Source organism: Vombatus ursinus, unplaced genomic scaffold (assembly GCF_900497805.2).
Source record: "Vombatus ursinus unplaced genomic scaffold, bare-nosed wombat genome assembly UNPS02014770.1, whole genome shotgun sequence".
Lineage (NCBI taxonomy): Eukaryota > Metazoa > Chordata > Mammalia > Diprotodontia > Vombatidae > Vombatus > Vombatus ursinus.
The window spans coordinates 27,864,801-27,884,879 of record NW_020954548.1 but is presented as its reverse complement, the minus strand read 5'-3'; the positions used below and the strand labels follow the sequence as shown (position 1 = coordinate 27,884,879).

At 38.8% G+C, this 20,079-nt stretch overlaps 1 protein-coding gene across 1 annotated transcript in view; it reads right to left on the bottom strand.

Annotated features, from left to right (window-relative positions):
• Window positions 1-1,091: 1,091 nt before the first annotated feature.
• Window positions 1,092-20,079, bottom strand: part of LOC114043926 (histone-arginine methyltransferase CARM1-like) — a 243,762-nt gene continuing 224,774 nt past the window's right edge. Inside the window, exons 8-12 of the mRNA XM_027863178.1 lie at window positions 16,755-16,836; window positions 11,475-11,560; window positions 8,290-8,379; window positions 5,590-5,727; window positions 1,092-1,185 (exon numbers count right to left, since the gene is read on the bottom strand). Of these exons, the coding sequence (XP_027718979.1) occupies window positions 1,092-1,185; window positions 5,590-5,727; window positions 8,290-8,379; window positions 11,475-11,560; window positions 16,755-16,836 (490 nt within the window). The remainder of the gene's footprint in view (window positions 1,186-5,589; window positions 5,728-8,289; window positions 8,380-11,474; window positions 11,561-16,754; window positions 16,837-20,079) is intronic.

The following is a 20,079-nucleotide window of genomic DNA, read 5'->3' as shown; positions in this document are numbered from 1 at the left end:
AAGCTACTAGAAATTTTGAAGAAATTAATGCTTTATCCATGTCATTGAAACAAATTGGTACAACTCACTTTACATAGTAGATATATTCCTGAAAACTTGCATAGAAATGAAGTCAAATTTTAAATGCAACAGGAAAATGTGCTATTTTTAAAAATCATAAGGTAAATAATATTAACACCAGTTTATATCAATATAATTTATTGTGTTTTATATACAGTATCTCATTTGAGGCTCATAACAATCTGGTCAGGCAAATAGAGTAACTATTTTTATTCTAATTTTGCAAATGAGAAAACTGAGGCTGAGAGATTAAATGACTTGTTCCTAATCACAGAGTTGGGAGAGGCAGTGGGATATATTAGGAACAGTACTGGTTGGGGACCAGTGATTTTGAATCCCATCTTGGCTATTTATATATGTGACTTGGGGAAAGGCACTTTACCTCTTAGTTTCTCATCTCTAAAATGAAAGGGTCAGATTGGATGATCACTAATGCCCTTTCTGGTTTTACCATTCTGATTTTAATAAGTGGCAGAGCTGGGATTCAAACACAGATCTTGTGAGCCCACTACCCATGCTCTCTCCACTGAAGCTCTCCATCTCATAGAACGCTGGGGCTGGAAGAGACCTACTTTACATTTGAGAAAACAGGCCCAGGAAGGGCAAATGAGTTGCCAAGTTTATGAAAATTATTAAAGACCAGAACCTAGGCTTTGACTCCAAATTTATCTCTTTTCTGATCTACTGTTTCATCATATAAATCCATAGATTGTTAGAGCTAGTAGGGGCCTTAGAAATCATCTAGTCTAGCCTATTACATTTTATAGATGAGAAAATTGAGTTTGAGAGAAAGGAATTAGCTTAACCAAAAGTCACAATATTAATAAATAGCACAGCCTAGATTTGAACCCAGGACCTCTCACTCCAAATCCAGTACTTATCTGTAGAGTCCATTTAAAAAAAGTTTCCTACTGTTGGTGGTTTTACCCCCTCCCTTTTAGTGGCATGGAGTTGTGTCAGCCCTCTATTTGTGCTGCTGATCAAATGAGACTATATATTTCACTTATATTTGAAATAGTGAAGAGGATTTCTTACCTAAAAAATGGGTTCTTTAAGTCAAGAACATTACCCGACTTGAAGCCTGTTTGGTTCACTATGGCCACAATCTGAATGTCATAACTCTGTCTGTAACGCAAAAAAAGGAAAAAGAAACATGTTAACTTATAATCACCCTTCACAGTTCCTTTGCTAGAGAATGGCATTTTCAAAGTACTAAATGAAAATATTTGACATCTCTATCTGCCCCCTTCCTGCTTAATTGGGGGTGCTAAGACTATTTCATGTAACTGCTTGAAAAATCCAGGAATATTATGTCAGGACCTGTCTAAATGAATCATAGAGTCACAGAATGTCAAGGCTGAAAGAGATATTGGAGATCTAAACCAAGCCCCCTCCTTTAAAAAAAATTCTTTTTTAACTAACAAAAATACTTATTTTCTCTTCCTCCCCTACCCCCTCATTGAAAAAAAAAGGGGAAAAAAAACCCTTGCAACAAACATGCATAGTCAAGCAAAAAAAATTCCACATTGGCTATGTCTAAAAAGTAAATGCCTCATTCTGTGCCCAAAGCCCATCACCTCCGTGTCCTGAGGTGGGTAGCATGTTTCATCATAGGTCCTCTGGAATCATGGTTAGTCATTGTGTTGATTAGAATTCTTAAGTCTCTCAAAGTTTGTCTTTATATTATACTTGTTATTTTTCTCTTGGTTCTACTCACTTCACTCTGCATAAGTTTGTAGAAGTCTTCCTATGTTTCTCTGAAACTCCCTCCATTTTTTTTTAATTTTTAGAAAATTGGGGTTAAGTGACTTGCCCAGGGTCACACAGCTAGTAAGTGTCAAGTGTTTGGTCTGAGGCTGGATTTGAACTCAGGTCCTCCTGACTTTAGGGCCAGCGCTCTATCCACTGTGCCACCTAGCTGCCCCCCCTCCATACACAACAGTATACTATTATGATCATACACCATCATTTGCTTACCTATTCCCTAATGAATGGGTACCCACTTACTTTCTAGTTTGTTGACCCACAAAAAGAGCTGCTATAAGTAATTTTACACATATGGATCTTTTCTCTCTGTCATTGTTCTCTTTGGGGCATAGGTCTCATACTGATATCACTGAGTCAAAGGGTCAATCTTCCTCCTCCTCATCTTAAAGTTAAGGAAGGTATAGGGAAGATAAATGACTTATTCCAAGTCAAATAACAGTAAGAAGGAGAATCAGGACTTGAACCTAGCTCTTCTAACATCCCCACACTCTTGATGACTCAACTTTGTCTTATTTGTAGAATCACAAAATCCCAAACTTGGAAGGGACTCCAGGTGTCATCCAGTTGAACTTGTACTTGAACCGGAATTTCCTCAACAACATTGTCAGTAAGTGACCAGCCCAGCTGAACTTGAAAACCTCCAATGTTCAGGAGTGATTTCCCCTGAGACAATTGATTCCACCTTGGGACAGTTAGAAAATGATCAATCTGAAATCTGCAATTTAGGGTGACAGGATCTAGAGTTGGAAGGGACACTTACTAGCTGCATGATTAAGGGTACATCACTTCACCTCTCTCAGACTCAGGTTTCTCTTCAATATAATGAGGGTAATAGTAGTGCTTATGTTGCTTATCTAACAGGGTTGTTGTGAAAAAGCACCTTGTAAATCATAAAACACTGCAGAAATGCTATTGTTACTGAGGTTGTTCCTAGAAATCTGTCTAGAAAACATTTTAGGTTCCAGACAGTCCTTTTGTCCAAAAGAAAAAGGTGGAAACCACTAGGGGCTTAAATGAGTTAAAATTAGTTTCTTCTTCTCAATTTAGAAACATGACTCAGACCAGAAAAAATTTTCATTTTCTAAGATATCAATCACCAAAAGTAAGAAAAGGCTTTAAACAAGGCTCAAGGGAAAAATCAAGCTTCGAACTGTGGCTCTCACTACAAAGTCATAGAATCTCCATGTTGGAAGGCCATCTAGTCTACACTGTACCTGGGCAAAAACCCCTGTCACAGGAAATTCAAAAAGTGAGCATTTAGCCTCTTCTTTAGGACCTTCATTGAGGAGGGGTGCACTCTCTCCAAAGACACTCATTCCTACCTTGGACAACGCTACTTGTTTCCAAGTTTTCTTTCAACCCTTGTTTGGTAATTCTAGGGCAGGGGTTTTTAATTTTTCTTGTGTCATAGACCACTTGTGCAAATGAATGAAACCTACCAATCCCTTCTCAGAATTATATATATATATATATGTATTTTTGAGGCAATTGGGGTTAAGTGACTTGCCCAGTGTCACACAGCTGGTAAGCATTAAGTGTTTGGTCTGAGGTCGGATTTGAACTCAGGTCCTCCTGACTTCAGGGCCGGTGCTCTATCCACTGCGCCACCTAGCTGCCCCAGAATAATATTTTTAAACATCAATTGTTTAATGGAAGTAATTTAAGGAACTGCTAAATTTAGAAGCTAGTAAAAATAAAGATATATTTTTTCCCCATTCAAATCCCCCCTGAAATCTATTCATGGACGTCCACATAGACTTCCCAGGTTAAGAAGCCCTCTTCTAGTTAGATCAGGAGGTAAAGAGAAAAATGTTCATGGGAAGAGCCCTTTAGTGGTCTCTAAGTCATTAGTCAGGCTGGACCTCAAATGACACATATACAGTCTGTCATCAGGTCTACAGGGGGTCTCTCTAGCTGGGTAGGAACTTGTGACCTGCTGCATACATAAAGGAAGATCCCAGGGATACCTCCATATAGGATGGAGGCACCGGAAGAGGAGGCTTTACCCCAAACTACAAGATCATGATTTGGTTTTCTTGCCAGGTATAGTGATGCTGCCAGCTTAAAAAACAAACAAAAAACCAGAACAAATCCCCCCAACCTCAAAAGAGGGGCAACTTTTTAAAGGGGGAAGGAAACAAGTATTTATTAAGTGCTTACTCTGTGCCAGACAGTGTGCTAAGTGTTTTACAAATACTATCTCATTTGATCCTCACAACACCCTGGGTGGTAGGGGCTATTATCATTATCATTATCATCATTATTATTATCCCCATTTTATAGTTGAGAAAATGGAAGCAGATAGAGGTTAAGTGACTTGGCTGGGGGTCACATAACTATTAAGTATCTTGACTATTTAAACTCAAGATTTCCTGACTCTGCTCTCAGTTCTCTAGCCATCATATCACCTCTCTATCTAAAAGTACTGAGTCCCTTCTAAGACTTCAGAACAAAACAGTCAAATCAATTATTTGGTGAGCTGAAGACAAACAAATCAAACCCAAAACCCAAAACCCATTTGTTTACTAAATTGTTTATTTTTCAATCTTATATGGACATAGTCTGCAGCTGTGAGTGGGTACCAGGCCTCATTCCATAGGCATGCTGGAGCCAGCTCAAACCAGCCTGAACTGGAACTAATCATTAAATTTTCAGTGTCAGCATTTACACTTCTAAAATTGGAAAATTTTATAAACCAGGAATTGATTTATTATTTTGTTAAGAGTATATACTTAAGAAAGTGTTAACAATATAGATTAAACTTACCAGCACACCTCTGACTCTATCCATTGGCTCATAAGATTGAGGACAGGAAAAATAATAATCTGCTTAATGAACTAATTTTTCATAAGCCATACCCATGAGGCATAATGGTACAGAGACTGAGATAGAGGCAGTGTGGAATAGTGGGAAAAGTACCAGATCAAGAGTCAAAGGCCGTGGGTTCAATTTTGTCTTGGTGTGACTTTTGGCAAGTGACTTCCCAGCTCTGGGCCTCCATTTCCTCACGTGTCAATTGAAGGGGCTTGACAAGTTGATTGCTGAGGTGGGCTCCAGTTATGAATCCTACAGGGAATATTTTCCACATGTGGATGGGTTATGCCTAACTGGAAGGACACTAAAGACCCAAAGCTAGCCCCACCGTACCTCTCCCACTCCTAGGAAAGGCTCTAAGGGAGAAAATAAATTCAAACTCTTTGATGATGACTGCGAAGTGGAAATAAAGAGGTTTACTAAAAAAAAAAAATTTAAAAAGGACAAATCAAGATAATTAATGCAGAGGCATCATTAAATCTATTAGCATAATGAAGCATCCAAACAAATTATGTGCTGTCACAGCAATGACTTTTCCCTGCAATGAAAATCAATTTTGCTGTTGCACTAAATTTGGTGGTGTGTGGCTAGGTGCAGGTATCTGGCTGCCTTGTTCTTTGTCTTCCCTATTTTTTAAGGCTTGTTATATCAATCATTTGGCAGAAGAATGATGAAGTGGTAGGTTTCTTTCTTCTTCAGTCCAGTAGAAAAGGCTGCCCTTGTATTTGTCTGGAGTCCCCTTTTTTTCCCTCTTCTCCGGGCCAAGAGTGAAATTCCACCCGGCAGACTCAGTGGAGACAGAAAAACAGCTGACCCTGGCCAAAGCTCCCATCACCCTTCCAAGGGCTGCCACCTTGGGGGCTCTTCAGTTTCTGGTGTCTTCTCCATTCCTCACAAGTCTAATTAACAAAGTAGAAATCTGCTGCCTTTTGGAGCTTGCCTACTTACCTCTTATTAGCTACAAAGAGCACTTTCCCTGAGAGAGTTTCTCCTTCCTTGGCAAAAAGAGGCGTCTGAAGGAGACAGCGCACCTGATACCAGTGAGTCAGGGGCTCTGTTGGGGCTGTGGACAGCCAGACTGTGACCCTGTCAAGCCAAAAAAAAAAAAGGTCATTGGAACTCTAGACTTCTGTCAAAATTCTTTATTTCCTGAGCAAAAGGCAACAGTCCTCTAGCTTGGACTCCCAGAGTCATTCTCTTTCCTTTATGTAGGAAATCCTAGAATCTTGCCTATGTGGCCCTGGGTAAGTCATTTTACTTCTTGGGTCCTAGTTTCCTCATCCATAAAATGGGAGCTAGGACTAGAGAGTGTGATTTAAAGTGGAGGTCAACAAACTATGGCCTGAGGGCCATATCTAGCCCACTTGACTGTTTTGGTACAGCCTGCCAGCTAGGAATTATCTTTATGTTTTAAAATTTGGGGCTAAAATTTGCTCCTCCCCTAAGCCCCCCAGTTTAAAGAAAGGATCACAGGGTTAGGTGAAAGGTGAAGTATCTTGCCAAAAGTCAGGGAGTGAGTAAAGTGTTTTGCCAGGAAAGCCAGGAAAGCCACTTAACCTTTTGGGGCCTGTTTCCTCTTTTATAAAATGGGGGGGGGGTCTAGACTAGATAGACCTATTATTCTATAATCCTTCCTTTAAGTCTTGTAGTTTAAGAATGATACAAGGAGCAAAATGACCACCACAATACTGTTTAGACATCTAGTCAGGAGCTGGAAGGGTTCATATCATTTCCATTTCTAAGTCTATGATACTATGCTATTGTGGGACTGCAAGTTTTCTTTCTCCTAATTCGTTCACTGTTCTCGCTACTATGCTGCATCGTCTCCCAGATTCTCCCCACTCCTCAGAGATAGTAGCACAGATACAACACAAAGGGCCAGGTTTTCAAACAGATGAATGGATTAGAGCTGTCCCAAACCAGAAAGTTTTACCCTATTAGAAGCAGTAAGTAGCTGCACACATTAAATCAGCAATTAAGGCTTCTCGCCTGGGAAATGGAAATCTGTGCATTAGAGAGAGTGAGGGGAAGCATTGTGGCTAGAAAGTTACAGGAAAATAACTTTGATTTTCCAGCAAGTAGCAAACTCCTAATTCCTGGAAGTCCTCAATTTGAGACTGGGTAACCACTGTTGGGGATGGCAGAAAGGCGTTTCCTGTGCTGGTATGGATTGGACAAAAGGATCTCTGAGATCTCTCCTGATCTGAAAGTTCTCTGTTTCTACAACTGTGCTAAAGATTGGAGCAGCCTAGGGCTAAGACATGTACTTAAGAGACTGCTCTTGTGGTGTGTGCATGTTTGCATGTGTGTGCATACATGTTCTGGCCTGGCATCATTAATATACCTCAAGAAGAATGGCAGGGAGCTTGGAGGAGAGGGACAAGTGCAAATTGGGTAGGGGGGGTGGAAGAGAGTGAGGGAAGAAGTGTTCAACCCCTTCCTTATTTGCTTTGATGACATTGCATGTGCCTGTACCCATGGAAATGATGTCAGAGAACTCAGGGATGCCTCCATCCCATGCAGAGGACCTAGAGTGGGGTTACTTTCTGGGACTGGTTACATAGTGTATAAGGACAAATGAAGATCTGGTGATCCAAGCCAGGAAGCTAGTTTTCTTACTTCCTTAAACAAGTTATAAGCATATATCCAAGCCAAAAAGGGAGTCTATGGGTATATCACACCCTGCCACAAGCAGTAATTAGGGGAAAGGACCTGGCATTTATTTAAGTGCCTCCTCTATGCCAGGCACTGTGCGAAGTTCTTTTTTGATCCTCAAAACAACCCTGTAAGGTAGGTACACATTTTTGATCTGCAATTAAAGACTGTGGCTTGGGAAATTAGAATCTGTACATTAGGGTGGTGGGGAAACAGTGACTAGAGCATTAGAGTGAGCAACTTTATATTTCCAGGCACTTGAGTCTGCACTAAAGCCAGTCAGAATTAAGATCAGGTCACTGTTGTTGTATTTATTGGGGAGAGAAAGGCAGGGAGGAAATTCAGATCTACAATTTCACTGGGATTGGGAACTCCAGGTATGAAAATGCAATCCACTGATACCAATCACCAACTTTTCTACAACTTGTAGTTTTTTAGAGTTGCTTGGGAATACTGAGAAGTGACTCACCTAGGGTCACAAAGCTAGTATGTGACAGAGCCAGGGTTTGAACAGAAGCCTTTTTGACTTCAAGGTCAACTTATGTCATGCTATCTCTCATGTTTGGAAAGGGGCAAGAGATTTGGTTATAGTATAGTAGGTCTATAAAGAGAAACATTCCCAGATCTCAAACATCACAAAGTCACTGGTTTCATAACTTTTAATTTTTAAAGTTAGAGATGATAGGATCAAATGAGATGCTTTTTACAATCCTGAAAGTGCTATAAAAATGTGATCTGAAAGAACACTGCTCCAGTCTCAGAGCTGAGAGTCTGGGTGGGTGGAAGTCTGGGCTCTATCACTTACTAGCTCTGTGACCTTGGGCAACTGCATGACTTTCTGAGTCTCAGCTTCCACAATTATAAAATGGAGATAATACTTGCATTGTCTATCTTGATGGGTTAATGTGTGAGGAAAGCACATTGTAAACCTTAAAACACTCTAGAAACATGAATTGTTATTGTTGTTATTGTTACTATTATTGTTATACATACAGTGATCCAACAAATGCCACATCGAACCAAAAAGCCAGGCCATGGATGAGACCAGATTGCATCATATGAAACATGAAGGGGATTTCCACTCTGTGGGAAAAGAATGAGAAAATCTGAGGACACAAAAATAAGACACAAACTTGAGCTGTGTATTTCATGGAACTACATCTTAAAGGGACCTTCGAGCTAACCGCAGGGCTTATCTTCTTCATTTGTGAGGAGGTTGGTCTAGATCTTAAAGCCCAAAAGAGGGGAAGTGACTTGCCCTAAGTCACAAAGTGGGCAGAGCTTAGACTGGAACCTAGACCTTCTGATTCCAAATCCAATGCTCTTCTAATTCTATCAATGCTAGCTTGCTAAGATTCTGGTGACTTTTATTCCTAAATTGTTTTTGCTATAGCAATGATCGTACTTTCCCTCTCGGCATGCCTTGATTAATTAGTTGACTAATAATGACAGATGTCAGAAAGAACTAATTCCTACATAAAAGTGCCCCAAGAACCACTGAATTATGCCATCCAGCACACTGAAGATTACATTAGAATGACCAAAGCATTTGGAGGAGGTATTGTCAGGACTCTGGAGTTATGGCTTGGTTTTTAAGGAGATGGTGATTCAGTGACAGATGACGGTTCTGTGGTCTTCATCCACACATGGTGACATCTGACCATTCCATATGGTTCTGCTCATCCTAACACAAGTAAAATGAAGTTGGAACAATTGCAATCTTTTCTGTGTTTAACTCAAGCCAGCTCATCCTTGTTTTTGTTTTGATGCAAAACAGTAACCCTGAAATTTCCCCAGTTTCCCATTCATCTTTATAGTCAGAGAGTACAGAGAGTAAAGTCATTATCAAGAAAATCTACTTTCGCTATGGTCAAGAAGAATGATAGCCATTCCTTTGCGGGCCAAAATATGAGTAGCAATATATTCCCAAAGCAACAAGATGGATGAGGGAAACCTGCCTAGTTCTCTAACCAAGGCCATGAAGGGAACATCAGCATCAGAATGCTATCATTAATCTTCTCTTGCTTAGGAAGATAATTTAACTACTTGGAGAATCTCCATAAGAATTTTGCAGGAATGGTCTTGATTTATGAGACAGCCAGGGTTGGACAGTGGAAAGCACATAGGCCTTGGGATCAGAAGACATGAAGTTGTGGTGCTGACTCCACTATTTAAGAACCAGATGGTTTTGAGCAAGTCACAACTTCTCAGAGCTCAGTTTCCCCATGTATAAAATGAGGATAATGAGGTTATATAGTCTAGCCCAAATCTCAAGAGGAATCTCCTTCCCTTGACAGTCAGTCATTTATCCTCCACCTGAAGACTTCCAGTGAAGGGAAATTCCATAAGACAAAGCAGCCACTTGTATTTTTTGAATAGCCTGAATTGATAGGAAGTCTTCCCTTTAATAATAATAATAATTGCATTTATATAGTGCTTTAAGGTTTGCAAAACACTTTACAAATACTTTATTTGATCCTTAGAACACCTCTGGGAGTTAAGTGCTATTATTATCCCCATTTTAAAGATAAAGAAACTGAGGCAGACAGAAGGCAAGTGTCTTGTCCAGGGTCACATAGCCATTAAAAGTATCTGAGGCTGGGTTTGAATTCAAGTATTCCTGACTCTAGATCCAGTGTTCTAACCATTGAACAACCTAATTGCCCCAAATACTCCTCTCTGTAACTGTCACTGACTATGCCTCATTCCGCCATCTGGAGCCAGGGATGACACGTTTAATGTATCTCCATAATGAAAGCTCTTCAAGTTCTTGAAGATACTGATCCTGTTTGCCCTAAGTGTTATCCTCCTTTGCCAGGCTAAACAGCCCCAGTTCTTTAACCACCATCATCTAGCATTTAGTCTCACCATCCTGATCATCCTTTTCTGGACATACTCCAGTTTTTCAAAATCCATCTGAAAACGAGCTGCCCAGACCTGAATACAACACTCTGGATATGGTCCCCTACTTTGACTATTTCTGAAGGCTGTCCTGTGTACAAAAATAAGGTGTCTATGAGAGTAATTAGTAAGCTGTCAAGCACCATGAAAATATAGTATTAATTATTATTTTATCAAGTAGAAAGCCCAAATTACAGTTGAGATTTACTTTGGGAGTCAAAAGTCCTAGGCCTGGTTCTGGCTATAAATCAGAGGCCCAAGAATTGATAGAGCAGGAGTTCTGAACCTTTTTTGTGTCTAGGACCCTGTTGGTCATCTGGTGAAGCCTACTGACCCTTTCTGAGAATAATGCATAAAATAAAATATCCAAGATTACAACAGAAACATTTTTTTTTTTGCATCCAAGTTCACTGACTCACTGAAATCTATCCTTGGTTAAAAACCTTTGGACTATAGACTCATTCTGCAGATCTGTGTACTGGCTGCCTGTTTTCTTTTTACCCAAAGAAAGTATATCTTTTACCAAGCATCAATATGCATTGGGCTAATTTCACCTTCTTGGAATCTAAACTATAAAAGCAACTTTTAAGTTAAAGCTTTAGCATTAAATAATTCACTGTGAGTTTTTCTTTCTACTTGATATAACAATCAATACCTAATATTTGCATAGCACTGAATAGTTTATTAATTGCTTTCATAGACATGTGATTTTTTTTTGAGATGCTTCCCGGTATTCATGAGGTGCTCTGGTGAAAGCAAAGGTTTCCAAAGCAAACTGAAATTCACGAGGGCCTTCTCCCACTTTAGGCTTCTCAGCTCCCCCAAAACAGAAAAATGGGAGATGATCTTTAGGGTCTCTTCCATTTCGACAGCTTATGATTTCATGTCTTAGCTTGCTACACTGTGGAGTTCCAATTCTCTTGCTTCTTGTGCTTCCCTGGGAAGGTCACAACCTCTCTGTCCCTTAGTTTCCCTTCTAAAAAAGATATTTAATAATATTGGTCAATCTGGAGAGAAAGAAGTAAAACAATTATAAGGGCTCACATGGGAAACACATCACCTTCCAGCAAGATAGAACCAAGCCAGAGCTCAGCCTTTAAAATTTCTCCACAGGAAGACAACTTTGCATATGTATGACCAGATCCCACACATGACCGTAGCCTAATTTTTTCATGGGCTGTGTGGCAAAATGAAACGTTGAGTTTTTTAGGGAATGTTGGGGGTTAGGGTAGGATTAAAATTATGAAAGAACAAGAACAATAATGATTTATACTGACCTGTGCAAATCTTCCTCTTTGGCTTCAATAAAATTGACAGTATATTTAATTGTCTGAGCCATCAAAATCCTAATATCAAATGTATCCTGTGGAAAATAATCATTGATATTTGCATTTTGTCAAGATAAACTGAAGGCAATATAGATTATGCTTGTTTTCATCCAAAAAGTTCTGATCACTTGGAATTATGAAGCACCAGCCCTAACTTCAATTTCAAGTTTTTAAGTTAAAAAAAAAACTGATATGGGAGAGACTGAATGACATTCATTTATTTATTTATTCAATAAACATTTAATTAAATGTCTACTTTGTGCAGGGTGCCAGGAAAGATAGAAAGTCTAGATAAGATATGGTACCTGACTTCTTGGAGCGTGTATTCCAGTAAGAGGATATGACTCATGAACAGATATGGATGACAAGACATGATAATACATTGGACCTCCATAAAATCCTATTACAATGACTTGTGGTAGTATGGAGGTGACCCTGAGGTTTTGAAGGCTGTGCCAGAGGAAAGCAAGTTCTAGTAGGTTGTACCATTTTGGAAAAGCTTTGTGTATAGTTCCAGCAAGTCTTTTGTCTGCTTTCCAAGAACTGTGCCAGCTAAGTTCAGATAGGTCACAGAGCTCATCTATGTGTTTGTATGTGTGTGTGTGTGTGTGTGTCTTGCAGAGACACTGTAAGCAGACAATGAACTAGGCCAAGAATTAAAAAGGAGGGAAATGGGATGGATTGCCTTTGTAGAATTGTATAGTTCCCCAATTTTTTCTTGAAACAGATACATTTTTTTCAAGTGTTGGTCAATTCAATTCAGTAAGTATTTATTGAGTGCCTACTATATGCCAGGTGCTGTGCTAGTTATTGGGGATAAAAGAACAAAAATAAAACAGCCTCATCCCTCAATGAGCTTACATTTTAATCGGCAGAAACAACATATGCACAAGTTAAGTAAATGAAAAATACATGCAAAGGCAATACAAAGTAATTTCATGTGAGAGAACACTCACGATATGGGAGGAGGGTGGATCAGAAAAGGCCTGTGTAGGAGATGGCATTTGAGCTGAGCCTTGAAAGGAGGCCAAAGGATTATAAGAGGAAGAGGCGATGAGGGATAGACAGCCTTTCTGGCATAAGGGTCAGCCTGTGCATATTCACAGAGGCAAGAGATGGAATGTTATATGGGGAGAACAACAAAAAGGCCAGTTTAGATGGAAGAGTATGAGAAGGGGAGAAATATGAAATCAGTTCAGAAATTGAACAGGAGCAATAAGGTGAAAAGAGCTTGTACAAGAAAGGTAATCATGTTAGGAAAGAGAAGAAATTAGTTGTAATACATATTTGGAAGTAGAATTTAAGAGACTTATCAGTTATAGGAAAGTAATAACTCAAGTCTCAGTTTCCTTAGGTGTAAAATAAGGATAATACTTGCACTATCTATACTTTACAGAATGGTTGTGAAAAAAATAATTTGTAAACCCCAAAGTGTTTTAAGGATGTGAGCAATGACCAATAATTGCAACAATATTAACAATAATAAGTCTAAATTCCTATAACTTTTTCTTCATACTAGACTACAGCAAACCTAAGAATTCCCCCAGACCCACCTTTTTATACTCTATAGGAAAAGGGAGATACATTCGTTATCTCAGTTATCCTGTTCTTCTAAATATTTTTTTTTCTCCCAACAGCAGTCCTACTGGTGTGAGATGTGTGTATGTGGTGGCAGACAAAAGCAGTCATAAATTACCCGACAGAATTTTCTGTTTCCTCATTTTTCCTAACTGGCATGTGCATATCCCTGAAGCTGAGGAAAACAGACTGGAATTGTAAAGTGGTGATGTGAGTAGTTTAATGAGACAAAGTCAAGAAAATGACCAGGGAAATTCTGATGAAACTCAATGGGTCTTGTTTTATGTTGAGCAAAGTATGAGAGACATTTATAAGTCTAAAAGCATTCAAAGTCTAAAACAAAGATCTGAAAGTTATTTTCCTTTATTTTTTCAATAAAAGGCTACAAAGTCTCATGATTTGAACTGGTAATTGAAGCTTGTGGCTGTCATTTCTGCTTCAATATAATGTAAGTTCCTAGAGGCCTGAGATGTTTTCATTTCATTTCTCTACTCCTAGAGCCTTGTACAAAGGGCATGTTTAAGAAATGCTTGGTGATTTCACTTGGATCACAGGATTGGCATTTTGTCATTTATTCTGGTTGGACTGTGGTTTAGTTTCCAATCTAACCAGTTTCTACTGGGTGACCAATGAGTCTGGTAAACCCCATGTAGGTGAAACACATGAAATAGGTGGTACTAGGGTTTTGGAAGCACTGAAAAGCCCCCTCCTTCACCCCTAATAGCCACCTCATTTTGCCCTAATATCCTGCACTTAAAAATTGCTTGTTGAATTTAACTAAGGCATGCCTCCAGAAGGCCATGGTTAAATGAACAGTAAGGATCTTATATTTATAAAGGACTTCAAACAAATGTTGCATGAGAGATAATACTTAAATCCATTAGCACCCATCATTAGCTAATAGTACTTTAACATGAGTTATATATCAGTTCCCTGGAAAAGAGAAAGGTCTTCTCCAAAGAAATAAGGCATAGAACAGGTTAAGTTTTAATTGTGGGTAGTTTGGGAAAGGGCCAGAACAGGAGATTCTGTCCAGGGAGGGCAGAGGTCTGAGTATACCATCACATCTGGAGGACCTAAGCAGCATGAGCTCATGGGGTGAGATAGGGGTGTGGTGGGACAAAGGAAGGAACACCATAAGGGAGTCAGAATTGTTTCATTCATCATATTTATATTCCCAGTGCCTAGTACAGTGCCTACCTAGCACACACAGTAGGTGCTTAATTAATTCTTGTTGACTGAATGCTTGATAAAAGAGAAGAAACCAAAGGAGAGATGGAAGAGCACAAAAACTGACTTGTCAGTAGCAGGAATCTCCTTCTAATGTCTGTGAGGAAATGCTCTGGAGCTCTGTCTGTTAGGAAGAAAACAAACTACACCTACTAGGCAATTTCAGACAGTGGAGAGGCTAAGAGGGAGCAAGGGAGCAAATGTATGTGGCAGAGGAAGAGCAGCCATCTATGAATCAAAGTTGGGACTTACTGGCCATGGCTGATGGAACTAGATAGTTAGGGCTTATACTTAGAAACATAAGGAATTTCTCTGATGTTGGTAATATCATATGGCCTTAGATTGCTGAAAGAAATTATTGGCATTAGGCACTGATGAGAGTACATGACTATCAGATCCTGTCCAATTCAATAATTATTTGTTAAGTGACTACTATTATTAAGTAACTGTGCCAGACTCCTGTGCTACAAAGATAAAGTGAAAAACTACTGGAATTGAGGAATGAATACTATAGGGGGTAGATTGGTCTGGCAGAACTTGACCAATAAAGGATTCACAAAGTGAATCTGTTGCAGAGTTTCTGATGGAATTTGGAACCGTGGTGTTTTGAAGGATGTATACTTCTCAAATGTCCTTCAGCAACTTGATTGAAGCCACAGGCCTGGGGCTCTTGACTCTAGGTTTCCATGCTACTTGTTGGGGAGGGACAAAAGTTTGGTGAACAGATGTCCATTGTCAATGAGGTTTCTCCTACAGATGTTCTTTTACCCTTTTTCCTCCACAGGACCACTCTAATCTGCTTGACTCGTGGTTCATCCCTTACCCATTGTGGACCTCTGCTCTATTGTTAAAAACCTTCCACCTCTTTGAAGTTTTCAAACAATATTCCTCCTATCTGTTAACAAATACTCTCAGGTTTCTACCTTTGTAAAAATCTTTCTTTCCCATTATACTCTTGTCACATCTCTCTCTTCACCTTCACTCATAAACCTTTTGAAAACCTTGCTTAGTCTGAATGCCTCAACTTTCTTACTACCCTTTCTCCTCTCAATTTATTGCAATAGGACCTCAGCCTTTACGACATTATTAAAGCTACTCACCTGACTAGCTGAGTGCAATATCCTCCTCACCTGTCTTTGTGTCTCCACTTTCTATATCCTTCAACTCATTCCATCCTTCCTATTCCTGCCAGGAACACAGTAGGCTCTTAATAAATATTTGTTCAATGAATGAATGAATGTCAGTCCTACTTCTTACCTAACTTAATAATTGACCTCACTTCAAATCAAAAGTGATTAAGTACATATTCTGTGTTGAGTATTGTAGTTAGTAAGGAAAGCACAAATTTAGAGAAGACGTGTTTAGCTCCTGCTGTCTTGGAGCTTACAATCCACTATGTGCAATGGTACAATGATTTGGAGGCATATTGTTCCAACCCTAGCAGTGCTACTTACTACCCCCTGTGACCTTGAGTAAGTAACTTGTTTTTGAGACTCAGTTTCCCCATCCATACAATTAGGGTGCTGGAATAATAGTCTCAGAGAATCAATAATAAAGCATTCTATCATCTTCTTGGAAGAGAGGAAGGAAACTAGTAAGGCAGAATGTGGTATACATGGGCATTATGTTTGGCATGCCGGCTTTTTCTTTGTTACAAGGGAGAGTTCAATTTTAAGAGGACAGAACTGAGGAAGGAGGAATTTTTTCCTGAAACAACTGTACTGCAAAAATTAAAGATACAAAAATTTTTTAAAAATTAGGGAGTTGGGCAAGATCATCTCTACTGTGTCTTTCAGCTATAAATCCTATACATATACAAAGAGCCAAATTATACAATAAAACACCAAAATGTATTAGAAAGCTGCAAAACAGATTGCTATATGAGGTCTCAGGGGGGCAAAGGTCATTTCTGAGAGTGAAGGGGAAATCAGAAATGTTTTCCTGGAGAAAGTAACATTTGAATTGGGTTTTAAAAGAAAGGCAGGAATTTACTTGGCAAGAAAGGAAGAAAGAGCATTTCCCATATAGGGAACAGTGAGCAAAGCTGCTCTCTGAGAACTACAACTATAAGCTTGGACTCCTCAAGAGGAAAGAAAAGATGTCTGGTCTCAACCAATACCATCTTCTGCGGAGATACATGGAAGGCCCATATGTAGTGTAGTGACACTGAATGTGAGGACCAAATTGTATGATGTAAAGGTCTGAAATGGCCTCTGAGCTATTAGTGTCCTTGAAGATGTCTCTCTATTTATAGGAGTTGTCTGAGGAAGAACACATGTACGGCATTATCAAGATAGGTCAGTTGTCGTGAATAATTAGAAAAAAGGACTGAAACAAATGGAAACATGGTTTTCCTTTCCATCTCCAACCACAAAAGTTCTGGTAAGGATGCCAAGCCCCAGAAAGAAAGAATACACTTACTACAATTGGCTGTCTGAAGTATTCATCCAAGGCTGCACCACGGAGGCTGGAAAGATTAACCCCATAGAAACTCTGCTGGTACCTAGAATGAGCAACACAGGGTATGATTTTGAGGGAGATATCCTAATCCTCTCTGAAAATCCTAGAGTCCATAATGGACTAGCCATCTGTACATAGATTTCAGAATGTGATTTCTAAATGTCTTTCAGGGAACCCTGATAAAAAGTTGGGCTACATGGACAGAAAATGGCCTTTTATCTGCTGAATTACAGAGTTAACCTATACCTTTGGTGCTTTGAAGGCCAAGGGTGTGTGAGAAAATTCTGCCAGGGTTTTTGGCACAATGAGATCTACCAATATTGCATATAATTGAAAAGTTGGTTTCTGGAAACTGGGAAAAAATAAAGTAAAATGGAGAAAGATATATTTAGGCAGGCTAATAGGGAAAGTCTTTCAGGGCAGATAGGTTTTCCAGTACTACTTACTGATTAAATCATATGGAAGGCAGTTGCCCACACATCATGACCACCCTAGTTTGTAATGACAGATGTAATCAAATATCATGAAGCAACATAGCACAGCGGATAAGGTGTCATCCTTAAAGAGTCAGAAAAACCTGGGTTCAAGTCTTACCTTTGAACACTCATTAGCTTGTGACCAAGGGCAAGTCACTTAACCTTCCAGTGCCCCTAGACAACACCCAAAGACTATGATTTACAAATAAGTTACATTGGTGGAGGGAATTTCCACACAACTTCCCACATAAAATGACAGGTCTGATAAAAATATAACATATTCATATTATATTCTAAATAATAATATATAATAATATATTGAATTGTGTTTTAAAAGAAAGGTAGCAAGTCACTAGGTAATAAGTATATATAATAATAAATATAAATAAATGTATAGTACATATGTATGCATATATGTACATATATATACATATTAATGCTTTGGCCCTTTATTACATACACAGCTGTATCATGTGACCTTCTTCTCTGATGTATTATGTGATTCTCACCTGAGAAGATCTAAATTGTCTCCAGTAAACCTATCCATTTAGTATTTGAAAGGATTTGCCTCTAGAAATTTTGCAGAAAATTCAGTTTAATTGTTATTTGTAGCATATTTTCAGCAAGTATTGCCTGTACTACAGTTCAGCAAACAAGGTGCAATATTGGCAAATTTGTCATAAATGGTATATCTGCTAAGGCATTGCATGTGTCGGTTTTGAGGTTAAAATTAAGCATATATAACTCAAGAACATTACAAAAATTAGCTTTCCGTTCAAAATTTTAAGAACATGTTTGTATTATAATTGTTTCTACTTCAACAACATCCTTCACATCCATTCCCTTTTCTCTCCTCACATTCTTCACTCACATTTTCTTTATCCCCCAGTTCATTCTCTCATCACCTTTCACAGACTATTACAACAATCTAATTGGTATCTCTGCATCAAGTCTCTCCCTGCAGGTGCGAAGTGATTTTCATAAAGTCATTCCCCTATTTGATGAATTCCAATGGCACGCTATTACTTTTATGATCACAGATAACTCTTCTGTATGGCTCTTAAAGCCCTTCACAAACTGGCTTCTCATAGGTGGTAGTTAATTCCCTCATCCAGGTCTCTTGAAGATGACAGTTAACACTCTTAGTCTCAGTTTTTCACATGATAGCTAATGCAATCTTCTCACAAATTACAGTTAACTATCAGTCTTCTTCAGGAAACTAGCAGTTCAAACTTAGTGGTCTAATAGTAGAGACTCCTTCTGCCATCACAGTTAACTGTGAGATACCCAAGATTCTCTATCCTCTTATAGGTAGAATAACAGTAGCCATAGTCTCTGTGGGAAGGTTAATGAAGCTGGTATTTCATCTGCATATATATTGTATATATTTACATATAAACATGTTGTTTCTCCTGATAACCTCTTTGAAGGCAGAGGTTATTTCCTGCACCTAGGTGCCTGGTTCAATGCCTGGAACTTTTTTTCAGTTGTGTTTGATTCTTCATGATCCAATTTTGGGGCTTTCTTGGCAAAGACACTGGAGTGGTCTGTCATTTCCTTCTCTAGCTCATTTAATAGATGAGGAAACTGAGGCAAACAGGGTTAAGTGACTTGCCCAGGGTCACACAGCTAGTAAGTGTCTGAGACCAGATTTGAACTCAGAAAGATGAGTCTTCCTAGTTGCCTCCTGGAATTTTATAGGTGACTTAAATAAATGCATGTTGACTGATTGCAATGGTGAAAGCCTAGCTAAGTACGGACAATTACATCATTAATAGGTTGACCACTAGGTAATTAATTCTTTATACACGAAATCTACAAATCTACAAATTAACTATGGGTACTCTGAATGTGAGAATGATGACAAAATTGATATACTACTAGAGGAAATGAAACACATCAATACTGACATTCTCATTATAAAGGAAACTAGAAGCCTAAATAAGATGAGGCTAGGAAGATACAAGGCCCACAGGTTCTTAGCTGAATAAAGGAGTTTGTGGAGGTTGTTTCATTATGAGTCCAAAAGCAGGAAGAAATAAGTTTGTTATAATTGATCACCTTGCCATGCAGAATGTATGATGAGCATTAACAAAAAGAAACCATGAAGATATTTGTAGCTCATGTGCTGATATTTATATATTGCAGAAAATGAAATGCTATAGAGATTTTAGGAATAATTAGATAAGAGCTTCCAAACCTTGATAATCACTGAGTTCAATGTAAAGGTGATTATGGTGAAGGGCAGTGAAAAATACACTGGAAAGTATAACTAGGATCAGGAAATGAGAGAGGCTTGGAGACAATATAGAACCCTCATAGCTATATATTACAAATACTTTAAGAAGAGAGTTGGAAGGCATTGGGCATGGCAATCATCCCTTTTATATAAAACAAAACTGAATATATCTCAATAGAATAGAAATGACTGGCTAACAATGTGGGAATCACTTGTGAATGAAATTGCTGAGCCCATTCAGACCATCAACTTGTTAGAACCAGAAAAGATTTCTATATATACAAGGACTCTTAACACTATTCAGGAAGGATTTATGGCAGAGCATGGACAATAGTTACACAGGATGGGAAGGTGTGAGTAGATTGTCATTTGTACCACCAGAAGAACTCTTGCAGATGTGATCACAGACCCACTGAAATACAAATATAAAGATGAATGGACAGTGGGAGAGGACACAGAAAGAGATAGTAACTTCTAGATGATTATAGTACACAGTAGCACTGGTTTTCAAATCAGAGGTCTTGGTTCAAATTCTATCTCTGCAAGTTACTTGGGCAAGCAATTTGTCCTC